The 19,269-nt window shown below is 50.7% G+C and overlaps 12 protein-coding genes across 12 annotated transcripts; 6 read left to right on the forward strand and 6 right to left on the reverse strand.

Annotated features, from left to right (window-relative positions):
* Positions 1 to 1,059: 1,059 nt before the first annotated feature.
* On the forward strand, positions 1,060 to 1,924 carry P170DRAFT_270920 (uncharacterized protein). The gene has a single exon (XM_024843139.1). It carries the CDS (start codon positions 1,196 to 1,198, stop codon positions 1,877 to 1,879), a length of 684 nt encoding a protein of 227 aa, XP_024700274.1. The 5' UTR covers positions 1,060 to 1,195; the 3' UTR covers positions 1,880 to 1,924.
* P170DRAFT_270919 (cupin domain-containing protein) lies at positions 1,925 to 3,360 on the reverse strand. Its single transcript, XM_024843138.1, has 2 exons — positions 2,683 to 3,360; positions 1,925 to 2,613 (listed from the first exon to the last, which is right to left on the reverse strand). The coding sequence occupies exons 1-2, from the start codon at positions 3,123 to 3,125 to the stop codon at positions 1,971 to 1,973; spliced, it is 1,086 nt and encodes a 361-aa protein (XP_024700275.1). The 5' UTR covers positions 3,126 to 3,360; the 3' UTR covers positions 1,925 to 1,970.
* Positions 3,361 to 4,443: 1,083 nt separating this feature from the next.
* On the reverse strand, positions 4,444 to 4,896 carry P170DRAFT_440155 (uncharacterized protein). The gene is made up of 2 exons (XM_024850009.1): positions 4,558 to 4,896; positions 4,444 to 4,500 (listed from the first exon to the last, which is right to left on the reverse strand). The coding sequence occupies exons 1-2, from the start codon at positions 4,816 to 4,818 to the stop codon at positions 4,492 to 4,494; spliced, it is 270 nt and encodes an 89-aa protein (XP_024700276.1). The 5' UTR covers positions 4,819 to 4,896; the 3' UTR covers positions 4,444 to 4,491.
* A 319-nt stretch (positions 4,897 to 5,215) lies between these two features.
* Positions 5,216 to 5,890, forward strand: P170DRAFT_270945 (uncharacterized protein). Its single transcript, XM_024843140.1, has one exon. The coding sequence runs from the start codon at positions 5,406 to 5,408 to the stop codon at positions 5,799 to 5,801; it is 396 nt and encodes a 131-aa protein (XP_024700277.1). The 5' UTR covers positions 5,216 to 5,405; the 3' UTR covers positions 5,802 to 5,890.
* Positions 5,891 to 6,693: 803 nt separating this feature from the next.
* On the forward strand, positions 6,694 to 7,816 carry P170DRAFT_270949 (uncharacterized protein). Its single transcript, XM_024843141.1, has 3 exons — positions 6,694 to 7,225; positions 7,277 to 7,531; positions 7,584 to 7,816. Exons 1-3 carry the CDS (start codon positions 6,982 to 6,984, stop codon positions 7,679 to 7,681), a joined length of 597 nt encoding a protein of 198 aa, XP_024700278.1. The 5' UTR covers positions 6,694 to 6,981; the 3' UTR covers positions 7,682 to 7,816.
* A 430-nt stretch (positions 7,817 to 8,246) lies between these two features.
* On the forward strand, positions 8,247 to 8,835 carry P170DRAFT_479511 (uncharacterized protein; the record flags this gene model as incomplete). The annotated part of the gene is made up of 4 exons (XM_024853689.1): positions 8,247 to 8,376; positions 8,449 to 8,549; positions 8,628 to 8,725; positions 8,787 to 8,835. 4 exons carry the CDS (start codon positions 8,247 to 8,249, stop codon positions 8,833 to 8,835), a joined length of 378 nt encoding a protein of 125 aa, XP_024700279.1.
* Positions 8,836 to 11,161: 2,326 nt separating this feature from the next.
* On the forward strand, positions 11,162 to 11,542 carry P170DRAFT_479512 (uncharacterized protein; the record flags this gene model as incomplete). The annotated part of the gene is made up of 1 exon (XM_024853690.1): positions 11,162 to 11,542. One exon carries the CDS (start codon positions 11,162 to 11,164, stop codon positions 11,540 to 11,542), a length of 381 nt encoding a protein of 126 aa, XP_024700280.1.
* A 551-nt stretch (positions 11,543 to 12,093) lies between these two features.
* P170DRAFT_458585 (uncharacterized protein) lies at positions 12,094 to 12,810 on the reverse strand (the record flags this gene model as incomplete). The annotated part of the gene is made up of 1 exon (XM_024851805.1): positions 12,094 to 12,810. One exon carries the CDS (start codon positions 12,808 to 12,810, stop codon positions 12,094 to 12,096), a length of 717 nt encoding a protein of 238 aa, XP_024700281.1.
* Positions 12,811 to 13,653: 843 nt separating this feature from the next.
* P170DRAFT_501963 (male sterility domain-containing protein) lies at positions 13,654 to 15,012 on the reverse strand (the record flags this gene model as incomplete). Its single annotated transcript, XM_024854175.1, has 2 exons — positions 13,654 to 14,821; positions 14,876 to 15,012. 2 exons carry the CDS (start codon positions 15,010 to 15,012, stop codon positions 13,654 to 13,656), a joined length of 1,305 nt encoding a protein of 434 aa, XP_024700282.1.
* A 298-nt stretch (positions 15,013 to 15,310) lies between these two features.
* Positions 15,311 to 16,419, reverse strand: P170DRAFT_429697 (Gfo/Idh/MocA family protein; the record flags this gene model as incomplete). The annotated part of the gene is made up of 2 exons (XM_024847907.1): positions 15,311 to 16,314; positions 16,374 to 16,419. The coding sequence occupies 2 exons, from the start codon at positions 16,417 to 16,419 to the stop codon at positions 15,311 to 15,313; spliced, it is 1,050 nt and encodes a 349-aa protein (XP_024700283.1).
* Positions 16,420 to 16,947: 528 nt separating this feature from the next.
* P170DRAFT_270994 (uncharacterized protein) lies at positions 16,948 to 17,405 on the reverse strand. Its single transcript, XM_024843142.1, has one exon. The coding sequence runs from the start codon at positions 17,330 to 17,332 to the stop codon at positions 16,982 to 16,984; it is 351 nt and encodes a 116-aa protein (XP_024700284.1). The 5' UTR covers positions 17,333 to 17,405; the 3' UTR covers positions 16,948 to 16,981.
* A 191-nt stretch (positions 17,406 to 17,596) lies between these two features.
* P170DRAFT_513078 (uncharacterized protein) lies at positions 17,597 to 18,993 on the forward strand (the record flags this gene model as incomplete). Its single annotated transcript, XM_024855060.1, has 3 exons — positions 17,597 to 17,875; positions 17,928 to 18,744; positions 18,863 to 18,993. 3 exons carry the CDS (start codon positions 17,597 to 17,599, stop codon positions 18,991 to 18,993), a joined length of 1,227 nt encoding a protein of 408 aa, XP_024700285.1.
* Positions 18,994 to 19,269: the final 276 nt, after the last annotated feature.

Raw genomic sequence — 19,269 nt, forward strand, 5'->3', positions numbered from 1 at the left:
ACATCTATTAGCGGGTGGGAGAAAGATGAGGAAGGGGAATAAATGGGAATGGGAATGGGAAAATGAGGGGACAAAAGGGGAATTGATCAGTGAGACCGGAGAGGTGAATAGAATTCAAATACGAACCAATTGGGATTCCGATGCGAAACAGGAGCAATTGTAAGTTCGGAATGCGACGAGCGTTTGTCGATCGAGGTACCTGTCAGGAGTACTTATATGCAGCGACCTGCAACCACTCGGGGATACCCTGGCAGGGCCAAGGGGGCAGGAGAACCGGCCCATTGGATCGCGTGGCCAATGGCGAAGACGGATTGATTAACTGAGCATCACGGGTCTAGAAACAGCAAACGGAAAATGACATTCACGGAGTCGCCAGAAAAAAAAAAAAAAAAGGGACGAGCAAATGTGATACGGTGGACTCGCAGTGATCAGACCGACCAGCAAACGAGCAGCATTGGAACAATGACGCAGGAACGCACGCCCATTCGTTCATGGACGTCGATCCATTCTTGGCAGAGGAATTAAAGGACGCCAGCCAAAGTCAGCCAAAGTGGATATGGCAATACTCCGGAGTTTTCTCACTAATGCTGGGCCTCCCACTGGCGGGTGGTGCTTGGTAATCTCCACGGTCTGGAGCTGCCAGCTTACTGACTCGGCCTTCTCGACTACTCCGTCCAGGAGTCAACTATAATCTACTGGCCCTAGTCGCGGCTCCACCGGCCAGGATTATTAAGTCCTGGCGTCGATTCATCAATCCCTCTCTCCCTTGGCGGAGCATCGTCGCAGGCAACGGTCCATGACGATCCATTCCGTCCAGGAGATATTGCTTCTTTCGGCCCAACGCGATCTGATGCGGAGGTTGTTTCGGCGTGACGGGCGATTCATCATCGATCTCCATGGCTTTTCATCTGTTTGAGACGCCATCGACTCGGCTGTCTGAATCCATCAATGACAAATTCGCCCTGGAGATGAAGAACGCCTTTCCAGGATGTGGGACTGGGGACTTTGCTGCCTCGACCTTGGAAGCGTTCGGGTCGCATACGCCGTCGGTCCCGTGCGCCTGCAGGCCCTAAGATCATTCGCTTTTGCTCCGTACTTTTAGACCAGAGACCATGTCCACCTTTCCTCCTGGACGGCCGAAACTACGGATTTCGTAGTCTTTCTCGGCGTCGCTACTAACCACCGATCCTATGCAATGACGCCTGCATTGTCACACCATTCGCGATCGTCATTGGCCTGCTACGAACCTGCGACCGGCTCCGGGATCCTGGGATATGCAAGGGGATGCCAAATGGCTTCGAGCCGTTTTCTAAGAATAAATCCTCTCGAACGGCCAGTCCCGTCTTTCAGATTACCTAGCGAGCCCGGTTTCATTTCCTTCTTATCCGGTCTTATCAGTCGGGTTGTCCTTGCCGTCGGTTTCATATTGCAAATATATGTTCGATCGTCGCGCCCCCTGCTGCTCTGCCTTGCGAGTCCTTTTCGACCGTTTTTCTTTCGTGTCCCTCCCTGCGTAACTCCTCCGTACGACGCAGAATTCCTGCTCTTCCTGACTTCTTTGTTCTCCGCTCCCTTGCTCCCCTACGCACTGTCGATCGGCCCATACTTCGTCGCCAAGAACAACCCCCGCACCGCCGAAGCTCTTGGTCCTGCAGTGTACGGGACTAGGCGGCGGAGTCACCAACTAAACAGCTCCTTTCACACCCCGCGCCTCGCGTCATGGTTTAGACCGGTGATGAGCTTCCTCGGCCTGCATGCTTGGGCAATATGGGTTATCCGGGTCAACAGACGCCGATTGCGACCGACCGCTACTTGGTCGGAAGTCGAATCACGTCGCGGAATCAATCATCGAGGGTTTATTTTTATCAACGAGATCTAAAAATACAATCCGAAGAGAGGCACATCACACCACGGTTGCCAATCACGATGGCGCCATTTGAAGTTACTGGGCTCTAGCACAGACGGCCAATTTAGTATCGGGGAAAGGTGGGATAGGCCCAGCTTTTGCCTCCGCGGATCAGACGCTGGTCGGCGCCCTCGCGGCCGCTGCTGACATACAGAGCCTTTGCATAGGCTCCCTGGTTCCAGTACCGGTAGGGGACGTGCTTGGGGATAAACGCCACGTCGCCCATCTCCAGTCGGGCTTCCGGGTAGTCTCCGATCTGGATCATCAGTGATCCCTCCAGCACCTCGAACGCCGCCGCTCCGGCCGCATTCCACGTCGGGGCCTTCGCCGCCGCCCGCTGTCGACTCACGATCAGAGTGGACATGGTGAAGTTGGTGTCCTGCGACTGGGAGTTGGTGACGAGCGGCTGCACAATCTGGTATGCGCCGTGCTCCGAGTTGAGGTACTTCGGTCCGTAGTTGTTGGCGACGAAGTAGGGCTTTCCTGACTGGCCCAAGGAGTCCGACTCGCTATGCCAGCCCTCATCGGAGGGAGCGGAGCCGTTGGCGAAATCCCGACGCGGCTGGAAGTCGAGCTGAGCGTAGACGTCGAAGGATTCCAGGCCGGAAACGGCGTTGGAGTCCTGGCCCGAGGTGTTGCTGGCCTGAGGAATGTAGGGCGTGTTGGTTGCGGAGGAGAAGTTCTGGCCGAGAGCGTAGAACAAGTCCCTGTGAGTTGCGACCGTTCAAGTCAGCGTGCTAATTCTGTTTGAGAGTGACAAGATGCCATTGACTTACTCGAATCCGCCCGGAACGACGACTCCCACCATTTCGGTATCGGGATCCAAGATCTGGAACGTATGCGTGGTGTTCCTGGGGACTGATCCGTAGTCTCCCTGCGTCAACAGCCGTCCCTGTTGTTCTCCATCGCCGTGCTGCGCCCACAACTGAAAGCGACCCTTGAAGTTGAAGAAATTCTCATAGTGCTTCTGGTGAATATGGGGGAGTACGCCCAGGCTGCCACTGGATGGGGCATTGGTGCTCATCAGCGTGAAGGCATAGTCGGACGAAGGCCCCGTCACCGTGAAGCGATAAAGCTGGCTGCCTACGGTGACAGCGTGCGAGTCGGCATAGTGAGGGATGATGTACGGTCGCGGCGAAGAAGGTGCATCGTTGACATAGAGATCGCTGAGGGACTGCGACGCCACCAGAGGCAGCAGGGAGAGGAAGAGGAGGTTCATGGTGAGTCTACGCCGCAAAGGTCCTGTTGTCTTGTCTTGCTTCTCGTCCTGAGTGTCTTGCGACCTCCTTCCTTATATTTGGACAGCTGGATTCTGAAACGTCATTCGGAATTTCCAGACTGTCTGTTCCATCAGACCCATCAGACTCGGCAGTCTCATGGCATTCCCCATCCCCCCATCTGCACCCCAAAGACTTTTATCAGATCAAACTGGTTCTGCATGATTCTGCCAATGAGCACGCCAGGGGACACTCGGGAATTCCGAGACAGAATAAAGATCAGCGTCTCCACCGTGCAATTCGTCACGGAACCAGGCAGCGGCCTCCGAAGGATATTCCGTGTGTCTTCGGTGTAGAATTCAAGCGAAATTGCCGAGCGAAAAGAGAATGCTAGTCGATAATGCCCCCGTCGTGAATCCATCCAGAATGATTGAGAATCGATTCTCGCGCGGGCGCAGTGACGAGTCGCAGGATGCAGGATTCCCCGAAGAGGTCCCGACTAGGTATGAACGTTGTAGATCACACCGTTAAAACCGCGGTCGTTTCGCATTGCATCGGTGGTCAATGGTCAAGTCGTCGTTCGGGGACAGCCAGCGGCCATGGAAGACAACCGCTTGTGGCGTTTTACTCAGCGGAACGGCGCAACTTCCGTTCGGCCTTATCAGGAACAGCTGGAGCTCCATCGTGCCTTCTCGAGACTCTAGACGGAGGACTCTCTCGGGCGAGAAAACCCGGTGGATTCTTTGGACTGACACAAACAGTGGGGACGGACACTTATGCAGGGCAGATACTTTTTGATTTGTTTTGAAATGCGCGACTAATTTAAGCTTATCTGTATGCACAATGATCCCCAGAATAGCCCGCTATATACTACGAGTAGCTATCCAACTGAAAGCCTTTGTTGGCGATGCCGAGGCAGTTCGTCTCTGTCGTAACATTTCAATCATTTGCCTCCATCATCTTCCATCCGACGCGGACTCTCGTCATGTTTAATTGTAGCATCGCTTGGTATCATGTGAAATGTAACCTTACGTAGACATGTAGTCGGAATTGCTTCATTCTTTTACCAAATAGTTACGGTTTTGGTATAAAATACAGAGCAAGCCGCCAATCCGCCCAGTTACATGACTGCGTACGAGAAAATGATACCAAACTCGTCATATCCCGTCACAAGAGCAGAAATTTTCTGAAATAAGTTCAAAAATGATGCTATTCTCACGTAGACACTGTGAGTCACACCAGATTCTTCCAAAAGCCCATCTTCCCCCAGCTCTGAGCTGACTCTCTCTTCCCTCCCACAACTCCCCTCCCTGTCTTGTAGGTGTAGCCAACATAGTCGACGCAACACCACTCCACCTTGCCAGATTTCTATACCAGATGAGTAGATTCACTCCTTCCTTTCTGTCTGTTCATGACTACTGACTTTTGAAACAGGTTCTTTCTTCTGCCATGCAGTTGAGACAGCTGGTTCAGTCCTTGCTGCTGCTGCCTAGTCGGCTTGGTCTGACAAAGGCTTTCTCTCTTCTTTCTTTCTTTCCTTTGTCTTTCGTGGCATCCTTCAGGGCTTCGGTCTGGTTGTTGCGGACTGCTCTGGAGGTGCGTCTGTTGATCTGTGCCTTCGACGCATGCTTCAGGGCTTCGGTCTGGCTGCTGCAGACTGCTCTGGAGATGCGTCGATTGACTGCAGTGGAACATGTTTGGGGGCCCACGGGGCGTATCCTTCAGGGCTGCGGTCGGGCTGTTGCGGACTGCTCTGGAGGTGCGTCTCTTGATGTGCCTTGGCGTTTTTCTCAGGGCTACGGTCTGCTCTGGGGATGCGTCTGGGTCGGGTGGGTGGGCAAAGGCACATCCCTTTGGGCTCCCTTTTGCGTACTTCTTCAGGGCTTCGGTCTGGTGCTGCAGACTGCTCTGGAGATACGTTGTTCCACTGCAGTGGCACATGTGTTGGGACCCAGGAGATGCATCCTTCAGGGCCGCGGTCCGGGCTGTTGCGGACTGCTCTGGAGGTGCGTCTCTTGATGTGCCTTGGCGTTTCCTCAGGGCTACGGTCTGGTCTGGGGATGCGTCCGGGTCGGGTGGGTGGGCAAAGGCACATCCTTCTGGGTCCCTTGGCGTACTTCTTCAGGGGTTCGGTTGCTGCGAATTGCCCTGGGGATACGCCTGGTGATGTGCTTTGGTGACGTGCTCTTCAGAGCTTCGGTCTGGTCGTTGCGGACTGCTCTGGGGGGTGCGTCCGGACGTGGGTTGGGTTGGGCCAAAGCACATCACCTGTTGCAGCTAGGATGCACTTCCTCAGGGCTTCGGTTCGGCTGCTGCGAACTGCTCTGGGGATGCGTCTGGTGACATGCTTTTGGCGACGTGCTTTTCAGGGCTTCGGTCCCGGCTGTTGGGGACTGCTCTGGGGAGTACGTCTGGGTGTGGTTGGGTGGGCCAAAAGCATGTCACCTTCGGCTGCTACGACGCATTTCCTCAGAGATTGCTTGGCTGCTGTGGACTTCTTTGAATATGCGTCTGGTGGTGTGCCTTCGGCGGCGTGCTCTTCAGGGCTTCGGTCTGCGCTGTGCGGACTGCTCTGGGGGGTGCGTCTGGATGTGGGTTGGGTGGGCCAAGGCACACCACCTTGTTGCTGCAAGGACGCATTTCTTCAGAGACTGTCTGGCTGTTGCAAACTTCTCTGAAGATGCGTCTGTTGATGTGCCTTTGGCGTGCTCTTCAGGGCTTCGGTCCCGGTTGTTGCGGACTGCTCTGGGGAGTGCGTCTGGATGAGGGTGGGTGGGCAAAGGCACATCAACATTGATTGTCAGAGCGCATCATTCAGGGCTTCGGTCTGGTTGCTGCGGACTGCTCTGGAGATGCGCCTGGGGAAGGGTGGATGGGCAGTTCAGGTATGTATTTTCTTTTGTTGCCCTGGACAGTCCCAGTCCGGCCCCTCCTTGAGAGGGTGTTGTCTTGCCTCGTACAGAGGAAATGTCCCCTTTTCCTTTGTCCAGCGGCGGGTGGGTGGGAATAGGTAGGTATTTTCTTTTGTAACTGCCCTGGGTCTCATATGAGGCCGATCTTACCATGGTCATGAACATTCCCCTGCCCAGGCTCGTTCCCCTTCCTTTCCCTTCTGCTGCTGCAGTTTCTTATCCCCCTTCTATTTCATTCCCTTTTTTTTTTTTTTTTTTTTTTTTTTTTTTTTTTTTTTTTTTTTTCTATACTTCTTTCCCCCCCTTCTTTTCTTTTCCCTTATTTTCTTTCCTCTTCCAGTCGGGGATGGGTGTGACGTATGCCGGCCGTACGTGGTCCTTCCTTCCTCCAGGCTTCCTTCCTTCCTGCCTTTCCTTTTCCATTTCCCTTCCTTTTCCTTTCCCCCCATTTCCCATTTCCCATTTCCCATTTCCCATTTCCCATTTCCCATTTCCCATTTCCTTTCTTTCTTTCTTCTTCTTCTTCTTCCTCCACGGGTCTTCCACGACAGACTTCGTCTTGAGGTGGGAGGGTGGGAATCATTTATGCAGCTTATATAGTCTTCGCAGCTTACCTTAGGAGTTTTCTTTTCCTTCTTGTGGTGGGTGGGTGGGTGGGAATGTACTTATCATCGTTTTTTCTTTGGCTGGTTTGGGTTTATGGGAGTCTTCTGGGTTTCTTTTCTTTTCTGTCGATGGTCTTTTGGATGGTCTCTGGGTTTGGTTCCTTTCTTGGCCAGTTTTCTGGCGTTTCTTGGGGGTTTTTGGAATTGGGGCTCTTGACTTGATGGTTTTCCTGCTTTTTGGGTTGTGATTGGATATGGGTTTTCTCTCCTGGTGATTCTGGATATACGGGCTGGATGTGGGCTTTCTTTTCTTTGGAGATTCTGGTTGGATTTGGGTGTTGATGTTTTCTACGTGTTGGACTTGGGAGGAGTTGGGTATTGGGTCTGGGGGCTTTCTTTCTTTTCTTTTCTTTCCTTTTCTTCCTTGCTCGCCGAGGACGATTTTTTCGATTTTCGCTCTGCCGACTATCGACGACACGGTCCTTCGACATCAAAGGCAACATCACCAAGCCCTGGCAGGGAGGCAGGGACGGGCTTGGGTCGCCCCGACGCGACATTCTGGTTCGACTTTGTTATTGAGAAACAGTGAGTCTGACATCCAGTCCCAAGTTGGAAAGCAGCTGCTGATATCGAGAGATTCCCGTGCAACTTTCCAATATGCCCGCGTTGGTCGCTTTACGGTCTTCACTATCTTGACTCTTTCTGCGCTTGAGATTGCGTTGACTGGTTTACGAGCTATTTTTTTGTTTTTGGATTTCGCGTTTGTGGATACTTACCGACTAGATGCTGCTTCGACATTCAAGGCAACTTCACCAAGCCCTGGCAGGGTGGTAGGGACGGGCTTGGGTCGCCCCGACGCGACAGTGTGTTTGGATCTGGTGGTTGGAAACTGTAAGTCTTGCACTCATCCAAAGAACTTGAGAGCATACGCTGATATTGGGAGTCTCGTGTGCAACTTGTTTTGAGGACCTCGTTCTGGAATTTTGTACTTATCGGGCCTTTTTCTTACTAGCTTCCGTTGATAGCTATATAGCTAGATAGCCAGATAGCTAGATAGACTTAGGTAGCTGCTGTTGGGTTTTTGGGTTTGCCGTTGGCGACTTTGGTTCTCGTTAGGAGACTTTCGTTTGAGCGGTTTTCTCTTGGACGGTTTTCTCTTGGACGGCCTTTTTTGGTGCTTTATTTTTGGTAAGTCTTTGCGATGAAGTGTTGGTTATCTGGCATTGTTTGCTTGGTGGTCTGACATCCTTCTTAGGCAGTCGTTTTGATAGCTAGCTAGGTCCTAGGTAGCTTAGCTAGGTGCTAGATAGGTTAGCTAGCGCTAGGTAGCTTCCTTTGGGCATTTGGGCTTTCTCGAGCTTCTTCTGTGGGTTCGGCGATGGACTGTTTGTTACTTGGTTTGCGTCGTCGGCTTGTCGGCTTTTCTTTTTATCGACTTGGGTTTTGGTGGTTATCTGCGACGAGGTGTTGGTTATCCGGCCTTACATTTACTGATTCTTGGTTGTTTATTTTTATTGGCCTGGAATCTGGTTGCTTTCCGCGAGATTGGTGGCCATCGGTGGTTTTCGATTTTCGACATACCTTTCGGCGATCGAGAACATACGACATGGCTATTCGATATCCAATCGGCACTTCGACATCAAAGGCACTTTCACCAGGCCCTGGCAGGGTGGCAGGGACGGGCTTGGGTCGATTCGACGAATCGACGTGTTTACTTGACTTGGATTTGCGAAACAGTGAGTTGCGTGCTGATGTTAACACTTGATAATGCTGGCTGACTTACAACTTTACGACTTCATTTGTCTCAGTGTTCGGCTTTGACTCGTTTCTGACCAGGCCTAGGAGGGTGGACGGGATGGGCTTGGGTCTCTTCGCAGAGATATCTTTTCCTGACGATTATTTGGAAATTGTGAGTCTGAGCCCCATTAGTTCATTTGGACACGGGTACTGATGTTCTCTGGCACATCGTTTACTGGCAGGTTTCAAGCTTGATTCGAACTCTGAACAAGCCCTGGTTGGGTGGCTGGGACGGGCTTGGAATGCGCTGAAGCAGCATCGTGCTGGACTATTAGTGGTTGGGAAATCGTAAGTCTGGAATTGATGGCTTACTCTGGGTAATTTGCTGATTTCGTGGATACGCGCATAGGCTCCTCTTTCATGGGCAAAGGAGACGACAAACAACACAAGTTGCGTAGCTCGACTGGATCTTCGAGCAGGATGGGTGGAAGGTGTACACCGATCAGTCTTCTCGAGAAGATGATCAAATCGACACTTCGATACTCTACTACTTCGACAAAAACACTTCGATATCTTTTCGAAATCAAAAACATACGGTAGCCACCCGATCAAGGGTGGAGGGCAATGGGGCGGGCACTGATCAGGCTTCTCGAGAAGATGATCAAATTGACACTTCAATACCGACACTTCGATACTCTGATACTTTGACACTTCGAAACTACGAAACTCCGACACTTCGATATCTTGTCGAAATCAAAAACATATGGTAGCCACCCGATCAAGGGTGGAGGGCAATGGGGAGGGCACCGATCAGTCTTCTCGAGAAGACGATCAGATCAACATTTTGATATTCCGATACTTCGACACTTCGACACTTCGATACCATTTCGAAATCAAAAACATATGGTAGCCACCCGATCAAGGGTGGAGGGCAATGGGGAGGGCACCGATCGTCCATTCAACATGACGATCAACTCGATTTATCGACATATCGACATACTGATACGACGATATTTCAATCTTTCGAGCTTTCATGCTTTCGACCTTTCGACATATTGACACTTTTCGATAACAAAAATATATGGTAGCCACCCGACCAAGGGTGGAGGGCAAGGGGTGGGAACCGATCGTTCATTTAACATGACGATCAACTCGACTTATCGACGTATCGACACACTGATTCGACGATATTTCAACTTTCCGATCTTTTGAGCTTTCGAAATTTCGACATCAAAAACATACGGTAGCCACCCGACCAAGGGTGGAGGGATTAGGGTGGGAACCGATCGTTCATTCAACATGACGATCAACTCGATTTATCAACGTATCGACACACAGATATATTGATATTTCAACCTTCTGAGCTTCCGAGCTTTCGAAATCAAAAACATACGGTAGCCACCCGATCAAGGGTGGAGGGCAAGGGGTGGGAACCGATCGTTCATTTAACATGACGATCAACTCGATTTATCGACGTATCGACATACTGATACGACGATATTTCAATCTTCCGAGCTTTCGACATTTGAGCATTCGAGCTTTCGACATCAAAAACATTAGGTAGCCACCCGCCGCAAGGGTGGAGGGATGTGGGTGGGACACCGATCGTTTCAGCATCACGGTCAACTCGAATCATCAACGTATCGACATACAGATATATTGATATTTCAACCATTCTTTATCGACAATATAAGGCAACCACCTGAACTATGGGTGGTGGGTTAGCGGGCGGGCATAAATCCTTTTCTTCTTGACGTGACGATCAGCATCAACATCGACATCGACACTTATCAGGCAACCACCTGAACTATGGGTGGTGGGAATGAGGGCGGGCCAAGGATCGTTCACTTCTCGACATCACGATCGGATCGACATCAGCATCAACATCGACATGGATATAAGGTGACTGCTCGGGTTATAGGGTGGTGGGAAAGGGGAGGAACACTGATCGTTCATTGTCAACATGGCGATCGTGGATTGTTGCAGTCGGAGGGACCGGAAGGGAAACATCTGTGAGTTTGCTCCTGGAACAGCTGTGATGGAAGTGAACCTGCTTCTAACATTAGCGTCTAGATCTTGGTGCATCTGTTCATGCGAACTCAATTGCCTCGTGAATTACATCTGCCAAGGGATTGCTGAAGTGTCCATGCGAATGGGTGGGTGGTGGTGGGTAGCAATCCTGAATTACATACATGTTGTGATTCCTCCAATTGAATTGTTCTTTGGACAATAGAGAGCTCTCCCATCAAGTAATTCGTACGTTTTCTCATCGTCTCTAGGCTGATGTAGGCTTTGTAGGAATTGGCTGGCTATGATGAACTGCGCAATCCCACGGCCACCAGTAAGGTATACCAACCGTGCTACGTCGAGTATGGAAGAACCAAAGTCAGAAGACAGATGAATTCGGGAATGAGAAACTCCGCAGAACAAAGCCATGCTCCTCTTTCCAATCTGGTTGCCTAAAGATTGTAGGAGAATCCTTCAACATGGGCATGGGGTGAGTGAGCTCAGCAATCGTGACGTCGGACGCCGTGCAGCTGTCCTGATCGATGGTCGGGACAATCCAGTCAACGATGAAGAATCTGGGAGGGAACTTGACAGAGCGAATCCGGGCGATTCACTCACCTGGCTGCCTGCAGATAGTGGAAGAGTCCAGGAAAAACTGGGCAAGTGGCGTTGGGATTCGCAATCCCGAGGTCTGTGCAGTGACCGACGCAGGGCGAAATTTGGTGGCCAGGCCCGTTTAGCGGAAGTTGTCGGTTGAGTGAATGTTCCTGCCAGGCGATGACTGGTCAGGCAGTGAATCTGCAGCTGAAGAGGTTGGTGATGAGGGCCCAGATCTGGTCCTGGTCAGCTGATGGGAGGGCTGCTCGCTGGTGCATAAATAGCCCCTCGATCACTCCCCCTCTTCCTCTTTCTTTCTTTCCTCTTCAACCCTCTTTCGACCTTCGACCTTCGACCTTCGACCTTCGGTATACCTTTGGACCTTCGACATACTTTCAACATACGACTTGGACATATGGCTTGGGTATAGATATGGGTTTCGACATGGACTTCGACATGGACTTCGACATGGATTTCGACATGGATTTCGACATGGACTTCGATATGGACGGTACTTGGCTATGGGCTTCGACATGGTGCATTGTTCGACATGGAACTTAGAAACGAGACTTCGACACAAGTGGGATGATATTGGGCTTCGACAGGGACTTCGACAGGGACTTCAACATAGACTTGGACAGAGATTTTGACAGGGCCCTCGACAAGTTGAAGCATGGCTAACGGGGATAACGCACGGAGAGACCGAACGAGCGAACCGAACGAACGAACCGACCGAGCGAACGGAGCGAACAGAGCGAACCGAATGGATGATCTTTACTACATGAACTATCTACTCATAGCCCAGAGGCTATGGAATTTTTTGTTTACCTCACGCTGCTCTGTGATTTTCACAAGTGGCAACCCCCTTTTTTTCATCAAATTGGTCGGTATATCCGGCTGTTTGGAGAAGAAAACGAGGATCATCATCGTAGAAAGAAGGGCAAGGAGAGCTAGCAATGGAAGATTTTGGAAGACCTTCACCATGTATCGAGAAATTACCGCCCTGGAACGATTTGCTTATATCCGCACCGTAATAACTAGCAAAGACAAGTATATAGCCACTTGTATAGAACCTCAAGCCACAGCCCCTGCTTCCCAAACTCCTCTTTAATCTAGAACCCAACAGAAACCTCATACCCATCATCCGTCTCCTCGACCTCAAAACCAGCCTTGCCCACACAATCCCCATACTCATACGGCTTGCCCACCGACCCCTTAACCCCCTCAGCCGACGAGCTCGGATCCCCAAAGCTCGCATTCGTCGCCGGCAACGAGTCACACGTATGACTCGGCTGCCCATTCCACGGATAATACTCGACGAAACCCACCTGGGAGTCCTTAATCCCACCCGCCCCCTCGGGCAACGTATACTCCCCGATGCGCGTCGAGTTACCACCTTGGACATCAACCAACGTGCCCGTCCACGTCGTGGTCCCGTCCTTATTCTCCACCACCAAATGATACACCCTCTCGTAGGACGCCGCGATCTCAACGCTGCAACTCACCCCCTCGCCGCCGTCTGCGCCATCGCTGCAGTTCTCGTCCGAGCTGGTGCTTCCCGGCACGAAGCTGCTGAACACGGCGTGGATGATGCTAGCGCCGCTGTTGTCAGGGCGCGGTTGCAGCCCCGTGTACCCGATGTCCGAGAGCCCGTGGAAGCCGTACTGTTGCGCGAAGTAGAAGCCTGTTTCGTGGGGTGCGTGGGCGATCGAGATCGGGAACGTGATGTCTCTGAGCCCGGTGGAGGGGGCGCCGGTCACGGTCCAGTCTAGGCCGACGAGGGCGTGGGCGAGGCTAGGGAGGAGGGTGAGGATGGTAGGGGTTTTCATGGTGCGGTTGGAGGGCTGGGGGGTGAGGTAGGTTAGTGGGTGAGTTGGTTTGGTTTGGATTGTTGATGGGATGGCTTATGTGGAAGGAAGGGCGCGTATACTTAAGTAGCCCGGGTGCCTGAAGAGTGGTGGATGAAGTAAGGGGTTGTTGGAGCGGGAATGCAAGCTCGGGTTGATCGCTCAACAATCGAGAGAATAGAAGACAGAGCAAGACGGATTGAATAGAATGTCACTGATGAGCAGTCCGTCTTCAAGGCGCGCGTTGTTTAATATTTATAGTCATCCTTGAAGTACGCGACCGAATTAATGCAACATGAACAACAAGGCACTGAAACATGAACTGACTCCATATCGACAGCTATTAGAAATGGAAATACAAAACTGCAATGAAACGGTGATCTCATGGCTAAGCGATGATATAGCTGAAACAGGAGTTCGTAAGGGTTCGAGATCGGCCGCGCGATGATTTGACAGGCAGGCTGCCGATCGATCGCTTATTTTCCCTCGACTCCACCGCCGAACTTGTGACTAGCGAGCGATGTAACTTCAATTAGACCCTGAGCGGTTGGGGTTCGTATTTCAGGGTCATGTTGCGTGGAATAGGAATCAGTGGGCTGGAAGCCCAGGAAGCTCAGACAAGCTAATAAGAACGCTTGTTTGGAGAAGGGTGAACATGTTTCGGGTGCACGAAGGAAGCTATTGTGGAGCAAGGATGTCTATAGTACAGGGACAAAAACAAAAAAGGTGAATTGTTATCACCGCGAAACTCTAGCGAAGAGAAAAAGAAAATCAACCGAAAAAAAGGGAAAAAAAGGGGAGGGAGTAATAACGGAATTCAAATATTCAAAAAGGGAACCACGAAGAATAGAACAACCACCACAAGATCCACCCGAAGACGGTACGTCTTGCAATACACTGTGCACATGCCAGTATCTCGGCTTCTCTTGACGCAAGCCCAACCTCCTGTCCATTGCCAGCACGAAAGAGCTGCAGTCCTATCTTTTCCTTCTCTCCCATATTCTCAGAAAGACGGATTGTTCTCTCATCGGAAAAGTCGTATGATGCAGCATAGATCACATATATTCGAGCAAGGGTATTCAACTCGGGTGATCGCCAGTCGACATCAAGCCACGCCTTGCGAGGGACCCATGGTATTCTCCGCAACGGAATGGCCTCCTCCCAGAACGTTCGAAATGTGAAACTCTTTCGTTTCCCAGTAACCGCATGAATTGGCCCAACAGTACCCATGGCGAGATGGCACAACAGCCGATCGACAACGACGTCCACGGGCACCTCGTCAATGCTTGATTGCGTTTCCGGTTTATTTGACCTAGAAGACATCTGCATTGTGAAGGAAGGGGAGAGAACAAGACCGGCGGCCAAAAGAGTGGTGGGTGTAGATCTGGGCACACTGAAACCGGGGTAAGGGAAGCTTTGAGCAGGACCGATGACTGACGGACGTACGATGAGCAGTTGGAGGGATTTGTTGGATTTTGCAAAGAGTGCCGTCACTAGTCTTTCTGCAAGGTGCTTAGCATACCCGTAAGGCCAGGGAAAATTATACGTGCCAAATTCCATTGAGTGCCCGTATTTCTGTACCTGCATCCACTCATGTCGTAGATTTGTTTCCCTCCCCCTGCCGAGTGGATAGATTGCCTCCTCCACCCGAGGATCACAGTTCTTGGATTCTGGATAGAGGAAGGAGTTCGCATAAGCCGTAGAGACGTAGACAAAACTTTCCAATTCTGGACATTCGAGAGCAAACTTGGCGACATTCTGACTGGCATGGATGATTGGATTGGCCAGTGACTTCAATGAATGACCAAGATTTATAGACGAAGCGGCGTGGATGACGATGTTGGCATGGTCGCGTACCAACTGCAATTCGGTCTCGGAAGCTCCCAGATCGGGGCTGATGATATCGCCTTGGATGACCGTTACTAACTCAGGATCATGGAGGCAATCGATGTATTTGGGAGGTAGATATCTACTCCATCTTTCCTCGAGATGCCTGAGATTGAGCTCGGTCAGCGTAAATTGGAGTCGCAAGGAAAATGTTGCTCACGCAAGCCCGCCTCGACATAAGAGAAAGAGATGAGAGATTGAGGTCTGCGAGAGAAGGCGAAAGGCAACCGCAGTGCCAACGAAGCCTGAGGCACCCGTGATGAAGACTGATTTTCCCGCGTAGAATTGCCACATCATCACCACCTCCGGTCGTTTGGCAATCGCAAGGGCTTCGGCCGACCAGTGTCTTTTAATACCTATCCCGTTAAACTTTCAAGGATCATTGCTTATTTCACGGTCTCAGCACGTTGCTCAGAACCGCAGAGGATGAAATCTGGCAGCTCTCTCCTTTCGCCTCAAATGCTTGGTTGGCTGGTCGGAACCCTGTGAAGAGAAAGGCAATTCTGTCCCCACTTGGTTGCTTCCTTCCAAAAGCAGAACGATGTAGTCAGTCGAATGGAAACATTGACATTGAATGTACGGTGACAAAATTACATCATAACGAAACAGCGACGTCTCCTCCACCAGAACAAATGCTTTCAATCACCGCAAGATCAGCCAGAGCTTCCCTCGGTCCGGCCCTGGAATCCGCTTTTCCAATGGCCGCAGCTTGAAGAAACGCCTTGATCTCTTCCGAGACACCTTGTCCGTCAATTACCTCGGCACTCAAAACCTTGCCATCTCCATCCTCGAGTTTGATTCGCGAGCCGCCATCCGCTCCAGAAACCGTGACGACTTTATCGTCGCCAACAAAGATAAACTCGAAGATCTTTTTCGCAGAAGCGAAGGAGATGCTCAGAGAACCTAAAGTCCCATTCTCAAACCGCAAGGCCGCATTTACCGTATCCAGAGGTGGGAGATGCTTATATGTTTGTGAGACAAGACTTGTCGTATTGACGACTTCTTGACCCGAGATGTACCGGATTAGAGCGACAAAATGCACTCCGCCGTCGAGAACAAATCCTCCTTGATACTCGGGGTTCTTGCGCCACTCGGTCTCGTACCATTTGTTGCTGCCGGGCTCAATATTCCCCCACACCCGCGCGTGGACATGGTTCAGGCTTCCAATCTTTCCGTCCGCAATAAGATCTCGGACATGGGTGAAGGCACGGTCATAACGGAACTGCTCCGCAATGGAGAACACTAAACTCTTGGGCAGAAATTCCTTCTCATATTCAACAATCAGTTGCGAAGCGGCTGCGACGTCTTTCGCGATCGGCTTCTCGCAAAGGACATGTTTCCCTGCGGCTAGACAGCGTCGTACGACGTCAGGCTGGACTAAAATGGGCAGTACGACGATAACAGCAGCGATATCGCTACGATCGAGCAGCTGCGATAAGCCTCGGCCAAGAGGTTCTTGCTCATCGGAATAAACGTCGACCTGGGAGGTTGGAATGCTGAGATCGTCGGCCGCAGATTTTAAGGATTCGGCTGAACGAGTCGAGCGCGAATACACCGCGAGGAGGTTGGCCTTGTGCTCAGCTATCGCGGGAAGATGAGCTAAATAATCGTTGTTACTATTCTTGTCGCTCTTGGTCTGTCAAGGTGAGCATGTTTACCCTCTTTGGCGAATATTCCGGCCCCGAGAAACGCAATTCCAACCATGATGACGTGAAATTGTAAAGTTTGGTTATTCGTTTACACACGCTACGATTCGCAGGAGATGCTGCTCCTCGCTATTATAAAGCCCCGAAGAATTAATAATTCAGATCTCCCCGCATCGCCAGAAAGAATCCGGCTCTTGCTCCGATCCTGGACAGGCTAGCGCGGAACGATGATCGATCGATAAGCAGTTATTTGCAGCCGATGGAAGGGGCGAATGCTTTTATCAACGGGAATTCCCCGCTTTCATTGCATTGCGCCTGGCGATGACAATCTTTTGATGAAAACACATGATCGAGACCATGATTCCGCATTCAACGGAAGTGAATCACATCCTATGATTTCCGGCACAAGCGAGACCTATTTACGGTATGAAACATGGCCATTGGATTTCTGAAGCTGCTCAGGTACACGGCTAATCGATCATTTCTTCTCCAGATTGAGATCTTATGTCATGTATCTTTGGTCCAAATTCACCGTCTCGATTCAAGGTTAATCCATCACTCGCATGGAGATCATTTCGCAGTGAGATGACCAGGGATATTCCTCTTCAACGGAGAGACGTTCAAGAAAAAAAAGCTCGACTCGACAGGGTGAGGGTGCTGAAGTGCGTCAATTGATCTCGAATATCCCTTGATAGGGATAGAGATCCCCAAAAAAGTTTGAATTTTATGACATAATGGGGAACAGGTCTTAATTTAAGCATGTTTTCCCGCCGGTTCTGTGTGGACGAACCATCCGAAAACAGTGGATTCCAAGGAAGCCTTGGGGCGCCGAAAAGCGGTCCCTGAGACATACTCCAAAGACTTGGAACTGTCCAATAAAGTCCACATTCCTCACGTCGGGTGGGTATGGGGCGAAGAATAAATGGTATATTAGTGGCCGATATCCAAGTGGAGGCAAATATCGACTCCATTTAGAGTAACTCCCACCTACTCTTTTGGGGAAATGGTGTCCGAATTGTTGCTCGGAACAGGGCCGTGCGAGATCAGCAACCACAGGACACATGGGGCTGAGTTGTAGTCGCAAGTCTGACTCTGTTGGCGGACCAGGCTATGCGGCTGGAAAGGGAGAACACATCAATATGGAGTATTTTTGAAGGGTCCGAGATGCACTCCTTTTCCTCCTCGTCCATGTACCTTTTGGCTTCCTGCTCGTTCGCTGCCAGGCCTTATTCCTCATGCGACCTATCATTTGGAAACTCATTATCTCTTTAAGTTTTGTTCTTTGCTTCGTCTGGTACGGCAAAGAGCACTTTTATCGCGACCCGGGTAGCGTTTTCTACGACAGGGAAAATGCCTTTGAGGAGCGTTATTCGCAACATCGGAAGGGAGAAGTCAATGAATTTGTACAATCAAGACTAACCGCCAACCCGGATCAATACTCAAAATCTGGCCCTCGCCCAGCCCTCTGCGCAGCGTTTAGCTCAGTGCAAAGAAGGAGTACCCAATACCTCGAAGTACGCTCGCTGCCTGTCAATAATTTTTCCTGTGATATGCTGACTGAATCAGACCGCCTTAGGCAGCCTAGTCCACGGTCTGACACCGCACGAAAGAGAAGATTTATACCTTGCCGTTCTTATCGCCGAGACCAACGCATCAACACATTCAAGCTGGGACAAGCAGTGGGTTCACGATTTGGCCGACGATGTTTTTACCTACAATGTGTCGACTAAAGAGCATGCTTACTTGAATCGTCTTCAACAAACGAGCGAATATTCGGAGAAAGGCGTTTACGATTATATCTACGCATTAAGACGATGCTTCGAGGCAGGGACACCGTACGTGGCGATGTTGGAGGATGACATTATCCTCGCCGACGGGTGGCTCGTCCGAACTTTGTCCAGCTTAAAGCAGATCGCATCTTCGGCAGAAGGCCCCTGGCTTTACATGCGACTTTTCAACCAAGAGCGATCTATTGGATGGGCAAATCAATACGTCGGAGGAAACAACGAGCACTGGATTATATTTGGAATTGGATTAGCTCTGTCCAGCTCTGCGCTGTTCGCAAGGAAGAGATGGAGAACGGCGCGAACTTGGATCGATATTGAAACACTGTGCATTGTGGTTTTGGTTCTGAATCCCGCCTTGGTAATATTGTTCTTTCAGTCCGGGAAAGCTTCACTTCTGCCTCCGTCGCCGGGAGTTTTCGAGGAGCCATTTGGTTGTTGCTCGCAGGCAATGGTATTTCCGAGAGAGAAGGTACCGATGCTTGTGAGCTTCCTGGAATCAAAGCAAAAAGGTCAAGTTGATTTATTGCTCAACGATTTGGCTGAGGAGGAAGAGCTGGGTAGATATGCGATGTATCCAGTGCAGGCACAGCATATTGGTGAGTTTTCATTTCCCCCCAGTCTTTCTTGTTTTTGTTTATCAGTTCTGTTCCCTTTCTTTTTCTTGCATTCCATTTTAAATTTCATTTACTTGGTAAACAGACTAACAAGGGCAAGGTCTCGAGTCCGCTAGAAAGACGTTGAAGACGGAAGCACAGGCCATTTGGAGTATGGCTTTCGAAGATCTCGATGCGTCGGCACTGAGAAAAGAGCATCTTCAGATGGCTCAAAACTATTACTCTCACTAAGAGTCAATATTGGTGTGCCCTGACTTTGTAAATAGAGAACATGTAATGACATTATGACAAATATAATCAGCGCAAATCGCTGAGATGTACTGGTCAAAGAATCACCATTGTCCACCAGTCTGACACTGCGCACATGATCAGTCAAATATCACCAGAAAGCCCTGGCATTTCTATGACGCTATCCTAGTTTCTAGACTAATGGCCAGTCGATATCGCCAGGGAGAGCGGGCCGCCGAACCGGTGGAACAGACGTCTTAGCCCACCAATAAAAGCACT

This window comes from Aspergillus steynii (assembly GCF_002849105.1).
Source record: "Aspergillus steynii IBT 23096 chromosome Unknown P170scaffold_8, whole genome shotgun sequence".
Classification (NCBI taxonomy): Eukaryota; Fungi; Ascomycota; class Eurotiomycetes; order Eurotiales; family Aspergillaceae; genus Aspergillus; species Aspergillus steynii.